Source organism: Gadus morhua, chromosome 15 (assembly GCF_902167405.1).
Source record: "Gadus morhua chromosome 15, gadMor3.0, whole genome shotgun sequence".
NCBI lineage: Eukaryota > Metazoa > Chordata > Actinopteri > Gadiformes > Gadidae > Gadus > Gadus morhua.
The window spans coordinates 14,534,288-14,553,748 of record NC_044062.1 but is presented as its reverse complement, the minus strand read 5'-3'; the positions used below and the strand labels follow the sequence as shown (position 1 = coordinate 14,553,748).

At 42.8% G+C, this 19,461-nt stretch overlaps 1 protein-coding gene across 1 annotated transcript; it reads right to left on the bottom strand.

Annotated features, from left to right (window-relative positions):
* Positions 1-6,859: 6,859 nt before the first annotated feature.
* Positions 6,860-15,379, bottom strand: LOC115560430 (inactive pancreatic lipase-related protein 1). The gene is made up of 13 exons (XM_030379850.1): positions 15,238-15,379; positions 15,080-15,134; positions 14,629-14,780; positions 13,935-14,057; positions 13,682-13,816; positions 12,561-12,669; positions 12,202-12,324; positions 11,642-11,758; positions 10,254-10,372; positions 8,687-8,816; positions 7,951-8,065; positions 7,424-7,588; positions 6,860-6,972 (listed from the first exon to the last, which is right to left on the bottom strand). The coding sequence occupies exons 2-13, from the start codon at positions 15,132-15,134 to the stop codon at positions 6,903-6,905; spliced, it is 1,413 nt and encodes a 470-aa protein (XP_030235710.1). The 5' UTR covers positions 15,238-15,379; the 3' UTR covers positions 6,860-6,902.
* Between the last annotated feature and the right edge of the window lie 4,082 nt (positions 15,380-19,461).

The window sequence follows — 19,461 nt, the reverse complement described above, 5'->3', positions numbered from 1 at the left end:
AGAGAGAGAGAGAGAGAGAGAGAGAGAGAGAGAGAGACTCCAGCAATGACTTCCTCAGCCACTAGGGAAGGAGATGGGAGGTTTAAGTTAAATTAATCGAAGTTTATCCGTCTTACAGCTTACACAGTATACACACACATTAATATACACACACTACTGTCCAGTGGCATTTCTTGGTATATTCTTGAGCTGGTCTTGGTCAGCGATCTTGGAGCTTGGCTTGATGACATGTGTTTTGTGAGTTGATAATGAGGCGTGTGTGCACCCAGTTCAACAACCCAGTAATAGGAAGATATTAGACCATAGAGGGTGCTGTACTGGGCCTCTTCCCTGTCCAATCGAGGCAGTCGGTACTTTAATCATGTGTGTCTTGTTAAACCACAGACACGCTCTTTATTCCTCGCGCATGCGTGTAAAAGCAAAGTGGTTATTCCTCGCATGTTTATCCAGCGCTTCCACTATCAGACCCCTCGCATACTCCTGGTTTCTGCGCCTTTACTTTGAAGCTTGGTTTGCTTGTCAGGGTTTGAGTTATTTAGGAACAGGAGGATTATCGGATTAAATGATATGACCGCAGTATCAGGTATTCCAGGGTTTCATATGTACACGGTGTATACTGTATGTTCATAACGATTATTGCTTAAAAACTGGAGGTTGCATACACACTTGAAGAAATATGTTTTTGATCATGTCCCCTTCGATGCCATAAGCTGAATCTACCTACTGGCTGCTAGATGTGAAACGTTGGGATATATTTTAGCTCTGCAGACATTTCCACTTGTGAGGAGCTTCGTAAAGTTCAGGAGGAAGACTTTTGTTTCTTCAATTTGATCATTTCAGGTTAGTTAATGAGTCTTAACTTCACCTTGTGTCCCGTTTCATCCTCACAAACATTGCAGGGCTGTTCGGAATAAGCCAACACTAGAATGTGAATATGTCTTTGTATGTCAGGCCAGTGGGCCGTACTGCTAGCTTCATGAAACCACCACCAGTTAAGCCATTAACCTCCAACGGTATAGCCAGGAAAACACCACATAATAGCCATCCAATAGCGGAAATGTTGCCTTTTATTCATCCATGCGTTATGCTACCGTAGTATGATGTTTATTTTTGAAATGTGTGAAATAGGTTTTAGTTTTTATTTTCTGATCATAGGGAACGTGCACTCCCATTTGGTGGGCTTTTTGTGTTCGTTTCTGTAAATACGGTATTTAAATGTACAGATTTTTTGCGCTATAATTTTAAATGCTTTCGACCCGAGAGGGGATGGTGTGTGCACACCATCATGTTTGTGCTCGCATTTGAGTGTGTCTGCAAGAGGGAGTGTGTGTGTGTGTTTGTGTGTGCACTTGAGGCATTTGTGTGAGCGTGTGTGTTTGTCTGCAAGAGTGTGTGTTTGTGTGTGTGGGTGTTAACTTGAGGCATTTGCGTGTGTTTGTGTGTGCGCGAGTATGAGTGTGTGGGTGTTTCCTGTGGACATCTGTCACGTTTTTTTTCTCACCAGCTGTACCCGCAGGGGTCCAGAAAGGCTCTGATTGCTGTATTCACTCCCAGGTTATTATGGGATGCTCTGTCTGTGCTGGCATTGAAACACTTCCATGGGTTATTCCTTTGCGCATCAAGGTGAATCCCATTCTCCACACAGGCCATCATTATGTTTATTAAATACCTGTTGAGAGCGACCTCATGACCCCGTGACCCCAACCCCTAGACCAATCAGAGGCGTCTATCCTCTAATACAAACTATCAAAGTTGTATCTGTATTAGTAGTCACATTCATTAATGATATTCACACTTAATCTCTTTACTATGTATAGTGTACTTTATATATACTATACTATATGTCGTCATGTTTGACATTATCATACGTTAACACTTCCACTCTAGTACTGAGGATGCCGTTTGGATGTTTGGAGTGTGACTGGAGCGAATGAGTTTTAATGAAGTTAGTGCCTAACGTGTATAAAACAGATGTCACTGTTACTATACAAACACAGATTTCTGACAGTTTGTGTGTTTGAGTTGGGGTCGGCCCTTCTCAAACAATCAAAACCTGAATCCTTCTCAAGCCAACCCCTTCGTTTGTATTTGTATAGGTTGCAAGCTATATTATTTTGCCTATTTATAGGAAGCCAACCAGCCCACGTATTATAAAGGAGTTATAATGATTCACTTTCTTGTTTTATATATACATGTATACACCTATAATTTACTTTAAAGCTGTGAATGGATGCTGGCCTTGCGTAAGTGTCGTGCACCATGCCTATTTTTGTCCTCTGTGCTGACCTCTGACCTCGTGCATGTCTCAGCATGTGTTGCTTAAAGGAATGAGCAGGCATACAAGCGATCTGTTTGTCCCGGCACCACGGTCCATGTCTCTTTTGGATGAGAGGAACGTCACCAAGAGGGCCGGAACATCCGAGAGATTCGTAGGATTCACGTTGCATAGGGTGTTTTTGTTTTGTTATTTGAGAGTGTATTCATGCATGCATTCTGTATTGAAACCATGCACAGGGGGCTGTAAAATTGCTTTGTCACCGCAGTGGTCCTGAACCCCATCGCAACCACTTTAAATAATTCACCAATCACAGAATTATGAATGTGCCGGAGCACCATTGCTGCACTAGAACCGTTTCACTCCGTTGTAGCCCACTGTAGACCGCGGCGCGACGGAACCTAGGTTTTTACGTTGAAGGAAAGACCGCAACACTCAGTAGATTTACTTTTGATTCTGTGATTACGGTGTATATTGTGTAGCCTTTTTTTTTCGTTATTTTTTTTGCCATTCTATGATTGATGAGATGTTCTGATGTAGCTGCTTGGCGCTAAAATAACTCACGGTGATATGAAGAAACACGTATTCTCTGTGCGTAAAGACTAGAACACGATCCAGGCGCAAAGGACGCGTAAACACTTGAATTTGAAGGAGTCAGATTGGGAATATCAGAATGGATTAGATCTATTTAGCTTGCAAAAGTAAAGAAAAATCGCTTAACGCCGTTCAAAACTAGCAGTATAGTTACAAAACTTGAAGATCCTCACTATCAGATCGCGAGATTGTTGTGATATTAATCTTATCTCTTCTGCCTAACATGTAACAGATAACACTCATGTGAAGTTTAACACCTTTAACCTTCCAACTCGGGCTCACCGAGGTGCTATCCATGGACACTGTTTCACCAATAAAATGTGTATTTCAAAGAACATCATTTCTGTGTTTTATGGTTGAATTCCCACATTTATTCATAAGACATCTAATATTTCAATTTCATTTGAATCTAAGGCTTGCAAATAATAATGCGGTATAGGACCAATTCCTTTAGAATGTAGGCTATGGTAGACTTCAGGGAGACCAGGTGGCAATATAGTGTCTAGAATATGATCAAGAATATTCTATTCACACTGTTAACGGATTAGATTAAGAAATTAAGAAACATGTTAAGTAATGTTTTTAAAATTCTCACATTAAAGGCCGCAATGTTCTGTGTTTGAAACCCATCTCTGTTCCTCCAAATGAATATATGTTCCCTCCCTTCGTGCCAAGAACTTGTGTGAAGGAACATTGCTACCAAGTGGCGTAAAAAAGAATAGCATGTTGAAAACAGAAAAAATCAAATTATTTATGTAATGTGTTTACTTGGCCTATATTTGGGATACAAAGTAAATATATCGATTAAAGGAATCTCATTTGAGGACCTCAAACGACTTTTCTCACCAGTTCCTTTTTTCAGAAAGCAGAATTTTGCATCAATCTATCAAAAAGGTTGATGTGGTTATATGTATAGCCTACATAGCGTGTATGCAATTTGTTTATAAATATTCTTCATGTCAATAACTGGTATTATGGGTCACTATGACTAGACATTGGCACAAGGACCTACTCACTTTAAAATGTAACCAAACAAAATACTTGTGATTAATTGCTTGGATTGATTGGCATTCCTTTAGCTTTACTTCTCCTAGCGGCCGGATGTATAATAACATGAGCCCGTTGTGCGGCACCCTTTGATTACGTCACGTCATCTATGTGTGTCACCGATGTCAAGAGCCGATACAAAGTTATTCAAGATTTAGCATTATACTTATGAAGAGAGTCCGTTATTCTAACATTTGATAGATTTTACTGCAAATAAAATGAGTTAAGGGTACGGTAAGGTTTGACTAACTTATTCGGTAGTTCGCACGCGCACATGCACAACATACCTGCACGGACGAAGTGCTTTCATCAACTGCGCCCAGAAGAAATCGGCCAATGTGAGTATTAAGAAGTAGGCCAAACACAAAATAGAGTAGGCGTAAAACGTTAAAAACCCTGCAAGTATTTCCGTTATAGAAGAAAATGTATTTGATTTAGAAGGATAATAGACTATCCTATCAATCAAATAGGCCCACTTACTCTTCCACTTATATCAGGACCATGCATGTCACTGTTTCACATGTCCAATGTCTACCTGGAGTTATCCTTGACTCACAACGAACTATTTAAATAACCTAAATAGTTGGTATAATAATATAATAGACGGGAGAAAACAACCTTGCAGATGGATCTACTGTAGCTACAGTATTGTAATGTGGAGCGAAGGCTATTACAACAAAGGTATCGCTATGATCAGATATTTTAAATATTTTAAAACGCGCATTTCAAAGAAGTCACGCCCCCTAGTTGAACAAGTGGAATCTGAACCTAAACGCGCCTCTTGTTATTTAATAACAGCCAACATTTAGGAGCCTAGTTATTCCTAACAAGTACTACTGAAGCACCACTCAACCCTGCTCACCCGCCGTGTTTTAGCTCTGTGTGTGAGGGTCTCTATCTGCTTGTGCGTGAGTGTGTGTGTCTATCACTATCTGTACTGTGTGTCTCGAGCTGTATGTGTGTATGTGTCTGCATGTGTCTCTATCTATTTGTGTTCTTGTGTGTGTGTGTGTGTGTGTGTGTGTGTTTGTGAGGGTCTAACTGTGTGTATATTTGTCTATCTACCTGTGTGTGTGTGTGTGTGTGTGTGTGTGTGTGTGTGTGTGTGTGTGTGTGTGTGTGTGCGCGCCTACCTGTGTGTCTTTCTGCATGTGTCTGTATCTGCACATGTGTGGTTGTGTGTGAGGGGGCGGGACATCAGGGGGGAAGGAAGAGGTCATGTTCTATTTCCTGTGAAATGGCTCTGAAGAGGGGCCGTTGCTACGGCGATCTGCGGCAACAGATTCGTCGAGGGGCTCCTTCAATAGAGCGCATGTTAAAAGCGCACGGCAGGGAGAGAGCACACGTGCCACATTGGTGGTTCCGTGCATGCTTCCCCCCCCCCCCTCGTCGGTGTTTAACGTTTATTACAGTTTGTTTACCTTGGAGACCCTCGGCTTAAATAATTGGTGATGACAAAGAGTCATGTTTGTGTAACCCTGAAACAAGTGGCCAGGTGTGCGGATGACCCACATACACACAAACACACACACACACAGATGTAGACCACCACACAGACAGTTATAGACACACACATTTACAGAGAGACACGCAAACACACATAATCACACAGATATAGACGCACACAGAAACACACTCACACTCTGAAGGGCACTTCACAGGTACCTGGTACAGTGGTGAATAGTGTTCAGTACAGTATGAAGTAATGAACAGTATACTGATGAATATATTATAGGAGCCAGTGAATATCAGGAAACACACGCATATCTTATAGTGGGTATAATTGGATAAAAATATAAAGCATAAAGAATGTATGTATGGTGTCATATCTTTCATTGTAATTCCTATGAGTTAACGTTACATGGTTACGGGTTAACTTGTGCCCCCCCCGTCTATCTGTAAAAATACAACTCTTAATTCACAACCTGTCTAATCCCTCTTTGTTTAACCTCCCTCCCAGCCCTAAGAGAAGACCCCCGCTCAGAGATCAGAGAAGTTGACACCCAGACAAGCAGCTGTAATTACAGACATTAGCCTGTGTTTTGTCTCCAGCCTTCATTTCCAATGAGCCCGTAATGAATAAAAACACACGCGCGTGAGCGAACACACACACACACACACACACACACACACACACACACACACACACACACACACACACACACACACACACACGAGCGTGAGAGACAAAAGAGTGATGTCGTCTTTTAGAGGACTTAAAGACACTGGCAGCAGCCCACACAGTGGTTTTATTAATAAAGTCCTCGGGTTTATCCACTGATTAGTATTGTGTGCCCTGATGGATTCTTTGCAGAGAATACAAATGCCCCTTTTTTTTGATGAAAAAATGGCAGCTCTCCTTTTTTTTCTCAAAGCCATATTTTGGCAGGAGTGATTATGGGGTTTGTGTTCAGATAAATACTGCCAAAACAATAGCGTGCAATCAGGACTTCATAAACTGGTGAAAAGGCCACAGAAGAATTAATGAGGGTTCTTCTCAGTGCCAGGGGGAGACACACAGACAAAACCACTCACACTCTGTGATGGAATCACAGAAAGTCTATCACAGACATATTACAAGTAAATCGTTCTGGACGCATTTTATATCCAAACGAGACGGTGGGAATAGGACTCTAACCATGTAATTTACTGCTTATTTGGTTGCTTGTTGTTAGTCAATACACTCAACACTTAACTGTTTGCAAACGAATTGGCTATCACTGTGACCATGGTGGTAAATGGTTAAATCTGTTAACTTTCGTATGTCATCAAACAAAAACAATTTGATGTGTAATGCATTTGCTGTGTCGAACAAATAAGGGAGGGCTACATCTTCTTCATTCACCACATCCTATTTAGATGACCTACATTTTGCCTCTATTCTCCTTTCATCATAAAATCCTCTCCCCTCACAGAATATTTGAGCAAACGTGTGAAAAGATATTCAACATAAAGATGTTTTTATTGTAAAGGTTGTAGTGGCAGACTATGTCTTGCACGGCGGCACGGACTGGATGACCTTTTCCCCCACCCTATCCCCGCCACAGAAGTTGTATCTGTGTCAGAGAGAGAGAGGGAGAGAGAGAAAAATGTAACAGGGGGGGTTAAAATTTGTATTTCATTCGCAAAAGACACTTGCTCTTTATAAAACAATGATAATTTAATTTGTCTTTGATCGTGACTTTGCGTTTCAATGTATGCGATCTCTCCTGAGGGCAACATCCTCCCTAATCCCCATAGCAACGGATGCTTCAAGTTTCATGTTTAAGCAGTCGTTCACACCTAGTCTCATGGTGCCCTCTAGTGGTGAAACCTTTAAACTCTCGCTTTGACCGTCAATACAGTCCTAGAACCATGCAGTATTCTAAAATCGTATGTGAAGATTCTAAAATACTTTAAACGACTCTGGAACTTTCCTGATTCTGGATCAGGTTCTATAAAACTGGGAATGATTCCGGAACTTCCCACTGTAAGAGATGAAGAAAACGGGAATGATTCTTGGCTTACGTCTTATTGTCCTTCCCGCGCACCAGCTCGATTCTGGAGGCACTGTATGTGGGCTTAATGGGGTTAAAGATATGGTTGTTCCATTGGAAGGTCATCTCCTTGATCTCGCCTACATCCTTGTCGGTGTTGATGAGCAACTCATAGAACCCTGGAGACAGCATGCCCCTGTGGGTGGAGGTTTAGTGTTAGACTTAGGAACACCAAATGTCTTTATAGGTAGCTCAAATTTATTTTAATTTTTCAAATGAACTCAACACAAATGTTTGACATATTTTATGAGGCGGTGGCACCAGGATTAGGTGGCACAATAATAACTATAACCACAAATGTACATGACGGTTTCAGGGCAGTTAAATCTAAATGAGTACAAAACCTTTTGATTATTTAAATATATTTAGACATTTCTATCAATAGACGCCATGGCCATATGTACAGAGGCTCAGAAATGTTCGTCTGTACCAATCTGGAATAGAGTACAAACATGGTTGTAGTTTTTTGTCTTTTAGTTGTTTGGTTGGGCGTCTTACACATGGAGCTGGATAGACTCTGTCTCTTCGCGGTCTCCCTTCAGGGAGATATACATGAAGCCAGGGTTGGGCCAGACGGATCCGTCCAGCAGGACCTTGGCTCTGTAGCTGTACCCTGGAAACACACGATAGAAATGGGTGGTTTCAGAATCAGAAGTGGTGTGATTTCAGTAGGTTCCCATACAAGGTATTAGTTTCGGTACGTTGGTGCAAGAAGGAAATAAAAGATAATATTAGACCTTGTGTTCATTGTTGACATTGTTTATGTCGAGATGCTTTGTTCAAGAGTTTTGTTCTTGTCCCCATGCTTGCAATCGACTGGCTCAGTTGACAATCTCGTTCTATATTCATTCAAATCACCAGGAAGTGAGCCTTTCATTTTGATTCAGAAGTGAATGATTAAGGCTTCGGTCCAATTGCTTAAAAAAAATCACTCCTTCCTATACTTACATTCACCAATTGGTAACAAATGTTGCCCTGCACTCAGAATTCAGAATGATCACATTGCCTTGAACGTGGCCAACAACCTTTTTATGTTACTACTAAAGTATTACACTTTTTGTAATAGTACTTAATACCAAAAGATATATCTTAGTCTTTGCTCCATAATAACATGTAATTATATTCAGCGTGAGTCACTTTGGATAACTTGGTATTACATTCATGCATTGGTACTTAGGACAAAAATGGCTGTTTTTTGTGTAACTAGGTATGACAGTCATGCATGGGTACTTACGACCAAAAGGCTCTTTTTTTCCTGTGGTGAGGAAGAACTTGGTCCCGGTGGGGACAGAGGTCAGGTTGAACTTGATAGCTGACTGACCCATCAGGGGACAGGAGGCCCCGGTACATGGGAAGCACATTCCCTGCAGAACACAGAGACCCGAGGAGACAATGACGTCCTCCGATATATATAGTTTGTACCGAACAACTTAATTGACCTACAAAAAAATACTTTTTGGAGCTGGTTTGCACTTTTTGTAGCTAGTCTACAAATTCTGAATCAGATGAAGGTCAAAAATACATAACGCCATTCTACAATGGTGTTGTGAAATATATATTTGTGCACACCATCTGGTTATGAAGTCATATCTATTAAACTATGATCATGGCATTTTATTTCCTGATCATATTTGAATAGATATGACCTTTATCACCAGACATGCATCGCACCTTTACCAAACAACAATATCTACACCATTCAAAAGTGCGGCTTTTCACTTTTTCAGCAAACATTTTATATTAATGGCCATCTTGTAGATGGAATATGCCTAAAGTACATTATTTAAGCGTTCCGCTTTACGTCATTATGATCCAAACGTCTTTGGAACTTTATTAATAAAGTAAAGCCTTACAGTTACCTTGTATAAAGAAAACATGAAGGAATTCATGTTTTCTTCACATTTCAAAGTTCTGCTCTGTGTGGGACCTGATTCAGTTCATGACTGCGTCAGAGACACGACCCCTCATGTTTACCAGGCTCCGAGCGAGCCCAGAGGGCCTGATGGGTTCTAGCGAAGGCTCCACTCTCTGTTTGCCTGGGCCCCGGTCCCGGAGCAGGATGAACTGTCGTTACCAACGGCGACAGCTGCAGGCGGGGGGGGGGCGCGGCTTGTTGTCGCCGTGGTGGCGTGGGCGAGCAAACTGGGACGACTAAATCAGTGGTTCACAGCCATATCGGTGTCCTGGGTGACAGGTGGTGGCCCCTGCTTCATACATGCGGCCACTGTGGTCACAGAGCCGGGGCCAATTTCTCCTACAACCCCCCCAATTCCCTACCCCTACCAGCCTGACCTACGAAGGGACAGAGAGCCTTGTCTGCCCCCCACTCCCCCAATATAAACATGCATATTCTATCTACGCACATTAAAATACACGTACACGTACACGTACACACACACACACACACACACACACACACACACACACACACACACACACACACACACACACACACACACACACACACACACACACACACACACACACACACACACACACACAGCCATCCCTATAGTTCCGTCCTTGCCCACATACACGTACTTTACTCACACATATAAACGTGCTGAAGAATAATAGCTCAGGGTTCAATCCTCCTATCCCCGCAGACTGTACTGGAATCCTTAAGCAAGAGCCCTAAGTATGGGTACTTGTTCCTTATATGACCAATCCTGTACATGAACAGGATCTCACATGTACTTGTTTGTATCAGGCTGAATTAACCTATCACTTTGGATAAACTCCTTTGCTCACTAAATAATGAAATACATAAGAGTAACACCAACACACGGTGAGACACTCACAGCGGCGAAGCTTTCCTTGTCGGGGCAGGGGTAGGCCACGAAGCCGTGGGCCTTCACTGTGCTCTCGCTGTAGTACTGGTAAGCCCGTGCGTGGTTACAGCCGTCAAAGTTCACGTTGCCTGGATTGAGGAGGAGAAGGAGGCAGGAGGTGAGGTTTGGGATTAAAATGGGAGGTGGAGAGGTTTAGGGTGGATGGAGGGATAGTTGCCTGACCGCACGCTAGCTAACTGTTCTGTCAGCCATTCAGGACTGATTTCCTCCTTGAAATTAGACTCTAAGTAGCAGTCAATTTAGGTAACATAGCATGTTGTGGAGGATTTTAAGGAGTTGTGAGATGGAGAGAATAGGAGGTGGAGGAGTGAGGAGGTGGAGGACAGGAGGAGTGTGGGTTGGAGAAGAGTGCGCGTGCGGAGGAGGGGAGGAGCAGGAAGGAGTGTTGTGTTAAAGAGAGGAACAAGGAGTGAGGAGGAGGAGCAGGAGGATGTGGAAGCAAGGAGGAGGGGGGCATGTGAGGGGATGGTAGGTGGAGGAGTAAGGAGAGAGTGTTGAAGCTAGGAGGAGAGGGAGGGAGTGTGTGTTAAAGCGAGGAGGAGTGACGAGGAGAGAGTGTGCTAAAGGGAGAGAGACAGATGACATTATAACAGTATTGTTTTTTCTCCCAGCAAGGGTCTACCAGCGGACCCTCAGCTATGCGACACTTGCTCCCCCCCCCCCCCCCCCCCTTATCTGGGAGATCAAAGATGGAGGACTCAGCTGTGCATAATCCCCATTACCATCCTCCTCCCCCTCCTCTGTAGCTACAGCCTCATGCTACTTGATCCCCGCGACGCCTCTGCGGTACATTCCAAACAGAACCCACTGTTCCATCTTTGGGAATATCTCCAACGGGAAAAACTTGGGTCTGGACTGGAAGATCTGTGGCTGGTGACAACGGTCCTGTCTAGCCTCACTGGTGGGTCAGGGCATTTAAACCCTCACACCCCTCACCCTGCTGGGGATTTATTCCCCCAGGGGGGTCACCCATGCTAGGAATAACAGGCTATAACTCACGGTATTGTAAGCGATATTGGATAAAAGCGCTCACCAAATGGCGTCTATCTTCTATCAGATGCATCAGATTGTTTTAAAGGGGAACGGTCAAGTCAGTATTTTTTTTTATAGAAGAAGATAATGGGTTAATGGTAATAATGGGTTGAGGGTTGTGCAAATCTTGGACTGCATCGTCAATCCCACTTCCTTAAAAAAAGATCTTCGGAAAACGTGGATCTTTCACATTGATTGATTGTCATTGGTCCTGGATTTGCAGCCTCAAAATCTGAAAATTTTCAATGGTCAAACTTTTCGGGAATCTTTCTGTCGGTTCCAACCATCTCCCTGGGCCAGCTCACCTTCCCAGATGCCGTCAAGATTGCTGGGGCTGCCGCTGTTCTTGCTGCAGCCAGGCATTAGCTCCCCTCCATTGGGGTAGAAGTCAATATGGCCCATGTTCCCAGACATCCCTAGACCTGCAGTTGGTAGGATCAAATGGATTTTGTTGAGAAACAATGAGGCCATGCGGTACCGTTTTCATGAGATAATTTGTTAAAGTGAATACCATCAATCAGGGAGGTTTCAAATTAAATCCTCAGAATTTCCAAATGACAAGTTCTCATTGTGTTAATTTACCTCCTAAACCCCAATATTGATAGAATAAATGTTGGTTGTTTTTACACTTTGGTTTATGTCTCTGGTTTTAATGTTTTAAATTATGTTTTTGGCCTTACATGTAATTATTAAACAAACAGGGTTGAAGGCCAGAGTATAGCAGAGTCATATCATGTGGCTTTGTGTTCAGAGATAAGGGTAAGCTGATGTCCATCAGCTTTATTTGGCGACTCATCATGGTGCCTTCACGGTATGGCTGGCATGTAGCAAGCATGTAGAAAGTGTGAACCGACCAATTGCGTACCAAGCTTGTTTTTAGTGAACGGTAGTGAATCAGTGTGAATCACGTCTACGAAGGCGGCGTCGCTAGTATCCAGGCGCACGTCGCGGCTTGCTCCCTGGAAGTATGGCTCCACGGGATCCAAACCTGTCCATGCAGTAAGGGGACAGAGAACGATTGAATGGAGTCTATCTCATCCAGCTAGTAACTGTTAGAAGGTAGCTCATTGGACAATGGTGGTTGTCCAATATGTTGAATGGGGACAACATGCATATCTACTTCATAAAATGCATTGATGATTTTGACATCCAAATTCCATGCTCAGAACACATAAACTGTCTGTCCTTTTGGGCAGTTTTTGACGGGCATGCTGTGGGACTTACCGGTGATTCGTGCGAGATTGGGGACCAGTCTGCCGACCTCGCCAGCGGCGTGTGCGCCCAGGCTGTGTCCGATAATGTGGAACTTATCGGCCGTCTGCTTGTAGTTGCCCTATGTCACGCCACCAAGCACAAAGATTAGATCTAACCAAAGCATGCTAGGACACTTTCTTCTGATATTGACTTTTACCCTAAGGTGGGAGATGAATCGATGTGTAATACTTTGTGTAGCCTATACACACCAACTAGAATTTACCAGTATTTTTTTTTTTACATTATCCTCCCTTAATCTTGCTGAAAGACACTACCCACATTTTCAAATTTGGAAAAAATTGAAGACCACACAACTAACTATAGATGAGGGTGTGTGGTTTCCTTAAACTAACCGACTCCGTTCCCGAATAGTCCTGATTCACAAAACCGAGTCTCTTGGAAATCGCAAATGCAAGATTGCATTTGCAAACAATCCTTAAGCATAAGCTTCTCAAAAACTATGGACGAAGTCATGGAGGCGGCGTGATAATTGACTGTACACTAATCTGTTTCCCAAATTCTCAACATTTTAGCTTTTTCTGCCATGGCTTCTGTAGTGATTACCAATCAGGGTTGGTCCCAATTGGCTATCATCTTTCCCATCTAACAATCCACTCACTAAGTAGGCCTACTCGGCTGACCTCAGGGTTCCCCGCACACTACAGGATATTGGATCATACATTTTTTTATTTAGAATCTGTGTGGCCCTGATCAGGTTTAACACACTCAACGACACAGTACAATCTATAATCTGACCAAAGCAACAAATGGGAAATCGGGCCCCAAAAATCGGTTGATCACGGCACAAATGTACCACCGGTTCTCAGACCCAGACTGTGTAGTGGGTGTTTAGAAAAGTTGGGCCTTTGACGACATCGGTCCGGGATTTTGGTTCCACAAATCAGACCAGTTAAGACAACGGTCCAACTTGGCCAGGGAACAGAGTGAATGTTGCAGCTGAATCTCACAACTTACGTATGTGCTATAGCCGTGCTTGACTATACTGGAAAGTGGAAAAGCTTGAGGGTCCCCTCTAGGGCACTGTGAGTGAGGTGCTACCCTGCCGGGCATCTCCGCTACACCAGACTCACCATGAGGAAGTTGATCATGTGGGCCACCTGGGCCGCCACCACCCTGGCGTTGTTTGCGGCCTGGGCGTACGGCGCTCTAACGCCAGCCTTCCACTCCATCGCAATGCAGTTCACACTGTCCCACTTGAGCATGTCCTGGTAGACGGTCACATCATGTATTAGAACGGCCTCAGGAACCACAGTGAGGCCCAAGCCTGTGTAAGGAAGTGTGAAGGTGTTAGTAACTGCTCCTGCCAGCAGAGGTTCTACATACCTTGCACATATGCTGGGCCCAGTCCTCGTCCTTGGCCTCCAGGTATCCTGGGATGATGAAGCGTGTTGCCTTGAGCTTGTTGTAGTTGGTGACCTTCATTATTTTTGCGTCTGCCTTGATCTCCTGCCGAGGTTAAATCCAGGATTCAGTTGGTTTATAATGCTATTGTTTAGTCTATTGAGTTATTACGCAGCCATTTGTATCCTAAGCGACTTACAGATCACGGCTCCATGTCATTTTAAGAGCAGGTCAGGGTTAGGTCATCAAGTGAAGAGTGCCTTTGTATCTGAACTGCAACTGTAAGTTGCATTGGATAAAATCGCATTCTAAAGAAAATAATTCATAGCCTAGGAAATAAGACAAAAAAGGTGTGACTCCAAATCAATCTGTCAATCGTTTAAAAATAAATATCAGAATCTGAGGCGACTCTGGCGGTGGAATTGACTCTAAACAAAAGAGTCTATAATCTCGTTTGTAAGTCATTTATTTAGTTTTAAAGCCTATACCGATCTGTGTTGTATTCCTTGGGAAAATATATTTATTGTACCAAAGACGAAATGGCGAAATGGAAGTATAAAACTTGCATCTGTTTTTTGTGATTTTGATTTGAATCTGTGACGTGGATTCCGAATCAACTAACGAATCAACGGAAACCTCCATCCCTACGCTAAAGATCGACCGCCCCTCTGCTCACGTGGTAGTACTTGTTCTTCGGGGTGAAGAGGAGGAAGCGCGTTTCGATCATGCCCGGCACCCAGGGCAGTTTGGCGAGGGGGCGCTCTTTGGTGCCCCCCCATGGCGGCAAGTCGCTAAAGCAGCCCAAGCCATCGTAACAAACCTCATCAGCTGTGGACGACAACCACGAGTTGATCAGGATGGTAGGCCTACTTCGACAATTGGATGCATTTCGGTTTTTTCAAATGTGCATATATTTTCAACAATATAATTCTTAGGACTACATCATTTGAGAAATTGTTCATTTGTGATTTACAGACAAAATATGACAAATTATTTTAATTAGCATTTCATTTGTTGATGAAAGTCCTGTGTAGTTTTGTTACCTGCCTAGTATGTTCATCTGCTTATTCATGTTATACAGGACACAACACAGTATTAGAACTATAAGAAATATTGAGATAACTTGCCATATGCTGAGCCAAACAGGCAGAGGACCGCACCAAGAACCCAAATCTGCGTCATCTGGTGAATAAAAGGTCCATGGGAAACATGTCATTATAAAACAAAGACAGGAATTATCGACACCAAATCCCGTAATTAAGATGAACCCATATCTAGTACTTACCTCTGAGCAACAGATCCAACACTCTGAATATAAGCAGGGGACCTTTTTATAGAGCAACCAGGTGTTTTCTTCCCCAAACGAGAATGGGAAACCCACAGCTGTGTTGGTGTCAGGGACACGTCACTCATTACTTGTTTGCGGTGGAGATATTTGATTAGTTACATGTGTTTCAAAAAAGGCCCTTATGTACACTAAATGTACAGTATATGTCCTGTTGTCTTATCACTTAGGCTGTCACTTGTTTGCGGTGGAGTTATTTGATTAACACGTTTTTTGAAAAAGCCTTTATGTGCAAGTTTGTTCATGTAGGCCTACAGTATGTACGGCCTGTTGTCCCCAAGGTTCGAAGCGTTTTATTCGTTGGAAAATCTTGTTTGTCTCATGCTTTGATCTGAATCAAAGGATGTTTCAAAAATGGCAAAAGGTGTAACAATCATAGGCACCTGTGTGTATCTATCCATTATCAGGGTCCTGTACAGTATGGGTGTATCAAGGGAATAAAACCTTTCTGGTGCACCAGACTCTATGGTGGATGAGAGAACTGATCATACCTTTGACCTGACATTATTTTCTTTGCACTTTAGTGATTAAAGAAACGCACACTCATGCTTTATAAAATATGTACAAATATAATTAATAAATATTTTTATATTGAGCAATAACACCTCGAACAACATGCTACATCCCAACCACCTAGCCTTGAGCTTCACATGCTGCAAGGAATAATAACCAATTGATAACGCACTTTTTTGGTTTGTTTAATTTAACATGTCTCAATGCATGGATTAAGATGCCAACAAATACAACTTCATTAACCTTCCAATGTGTCGTATTTAGATGCTGGTAGAAGGCTTAAGCGAAAATGTTGCACATTGAAAGTTATAGGTGGTAGAAGCTTAGTAGCCTAGTTGTAGTTTTGCTGGGACAGGAACGCAACTCAAACCGCAAGTGCGAGCTGTCCGTTTAACCTACTTTACCGCCGAGCTTATTGATGCATTTGCACTGGAGAATACGAGCCAACAAGCACTTAGCTTTCTGTCTCACCTTAAACCAAGCAGATAAAGAAATCGCAACTTTATTTCCACCCTCCTCCCTTATTCGGCAGGTGGCAGGTGAACATTTTCAATAACATTTCAGTAGGCCTAGGGCTAGGCCTACTGCGGTTTCATAAAGGTACAATCAGTTCATTTATAGGGGCGGGGGCCAGTATAGTGGACAAAATATGTACGTTTGTTTTAGATTCAGTATAGACGCTCATGCGGCGCTTGACCACGGTGTTTGGGTGTGTTGTTGGTCTATTGTGTCGCCGACCTGGGCCGCCCATGAAGGAGTCCAGACACGATGCTGCAAAATGTTTATTTTGTGTTGAGTCCAACAGATGGCGTCAGACAGCAAGCAATGCCGTTCCTCTTTCGCTCTTCCCTCAGTGAATCGCTCTACCTTTAATAGCCTCCATTCATATGGAGTAACGATTTAAGGGCTTTATCTTTTTGATAAGGAAAATCCAGTTCGTAGGCTTAATGCATACGGGTGGTGTCCCGAAACAACAATATTGGGATGTTTTATAATCTAGTTCTCTGCGCATTAACGCCTCCACACGGAACAAAATATGTTAAATACACAGTCGCAGAGAAAATATAAAATATTTAACGGAGCGTCTACCTGATAAGCCTCAAAACATTGACCCACATGGACTTGTGGGGAGAAGTTTAATTTCAGATCAATGAGTGGACCGCGGGAGCTGGGTAAACAGCCAGAGACTAATCTCTACCAGATGATCCAGTGAGAGCATCGGGCTCTGGACCCCGGCTAATCCCATGCGAAAACAGCCCTAGGTGCACACTCCTCTCCCGGGCCCGCTTGATAAATACTGGTCCATTATAGGTGTCTGGCTGGGAGGGAGTTTTCTAAAAAGAGGATCAGGGCTTATTTCTCTCTCTCTCTCTCTCTCTCTCTCTCTCTCTCTCTCTCTCTCTCTCTCTCTCTCTCTCTCTCTCTCTCTCTCTCTCTCTCTCTCTCTCTCTCTCTCTCTCTCTCTCTCTCTCTCTCTCTCTCTCTCTCTCTCTCTCTCTCTCTCTCTCTCTCTCTCTCTCTCTCTCTCTCTCTCTCTCTCTCTCTCTCTCTCTCTCGCTTTCTCTCTCTTTCTCGCTCTCTTCTTTTAGGTATTTTAGGTCTGATCCGTTTCGATTGCTGCTGATTATTTATCGATGGACGGAGTTCCATGCATGATTTGTGTAAATGTATGATTTCCGAAATAATTTGTTATAAGTTAAGAGTTGAGGTTTACGCACAATGATGCGCGTGCATCGACCATGGAAACTTGATACAAGGAGACAAGAAAATGTGCTTCAAACACTCAACAATGGCTCACCTTGGACGAGTTCAACTCTTTGGCCTGCATCTTTTTTACTCACATTACTCACACGTTATGTTTTCTATTCCCATTTTACGCATGGGGTGCGTGCGTGTGAAGGAACAACGCGGTGGGTTTGTAGAACCGAAAGACGAAAGGGAAATTACGCCGTGGACAGTGCGAACCAGATTTGAGCCACGATAAGGAAATAAATACACCAAAAAAAGAGACGACATTGGGTCTGCGCTGTGGCGGCTTACCGCCGGAATGTTAATCCTCCTAATATATTGGACTACAGTTGGAGAGGCTGCGCGGGCCTTCGGGCTCCGCATCTGGGGCCGAGGGGAGGAGGAGGAGGAGGAGGAGGAGGAGGAGGTGGATAGGGGTCAGAGCGGAGGACAACTCAACTCCTATAAAGCCGATAAAACAATAGGAGACGTGACGGCTATTTTGTTCCACGTTAAGTAGGCTATATCGTATTGCCTACACTAGCAGCGGTTATATTTTTAAACGTTACCCGAACATAGTATTTTCCTCAAATACCCCCCTGTTACAGTGTTGTTGGAGTGAGGCCGAGGAAATAAGGGTCGTGCGTGCAAGCGTGCAGCTTGCGGGGGATAAGCGCGCATGTGTGGTCCGAGCAGCCCGAGGGAGAAGGACCCGCTGGACCTCATAGTGTTTCTTTATTATGTGGTGGGGGTCCCCCTGCTTATCCACCCTGCCGCGAGAATGAAAGGGTATAATTCTTAAAAAAAGAAAAGAAAAACATATCTATGTTTAACCTATGGGTTTGTTTTATACTATATATGTTTTATACTATATATGTTTTATACTACTATAGGCCTACTATATGTGTGTGTGTCTTCTATTCTATAAATATATATGCGTAAAATCTTTTTGGGATTAAATATATTTTTTATTAAACATAATCCTTTCATATAATGTAGCCTATAGGCTATACATATATATTTATAGTCAAGCCTAAAATAATCAAAAAATATACCTTGACGCCTATAGGCTAGTGCCTTTAGGCCTAAACGGGTCCACCGTGTAGCCTATGACGAGCCCATCGTCGCACCTGCGGTTCTGTGTCTTTAAAACCTTCATGTAGGCCTAATGTAAGCACAGGTTACATAGAGCTCATTATTATTGAACACATACTTCGAGTAGCCTACATTTAACTTTTTTCTTTCTTTAAAAAAAAGAAAAGATTCATAAATTAACATTTTATTTATTCTATTTTAAATTATTAACGCAAACAACAGACAAAGAACTAGCCAATCCCAAAAAGTAATTCAGTCTTGTTAATATTTTTTACAAGCCACACAGATAACTATAATTTCCTCTAATCCTCAATCGGGAACAAATATGAAAAAGTCTGCTTATAAACTAAAATAATTCTGTTTGTATTCGAACACTAATTGCCATGAAGTCGCTTTCTGCTCGAGTCTCAATTATATTTATTAGAAAATCCCTCGTCGTGGCAGTGATTTATCATATCCAAGATGAATAATGAAGTGCTAATAGATGCTATATGTTCCCCGAAAATATAACCAGGAATTATTTGTAATTAGCAAATGCGTTGGGTCAAGTCACTGATAATAAGTCTTACTCGAAGAGATTGAATATTAAATGAGAAATCTGCTCGTTTTAATAAAACATGAATCCTCGCCATTGGGTGTTGGCATCAGTATTCCACATGGTGTAGAGTGCAACTGAGCCTGATGGAGAGCGGTGCTGATGCTGCTGCGTAGATTACATGCAGTGCGCTGCTGATTAATAAACGGCTTTAAACGGCTTCTTGGTGATGCGCAATCGTCCCCCTTACATCCCCTTTTCAATCACTTTAAATCGAGTGTAAAACGTATGCA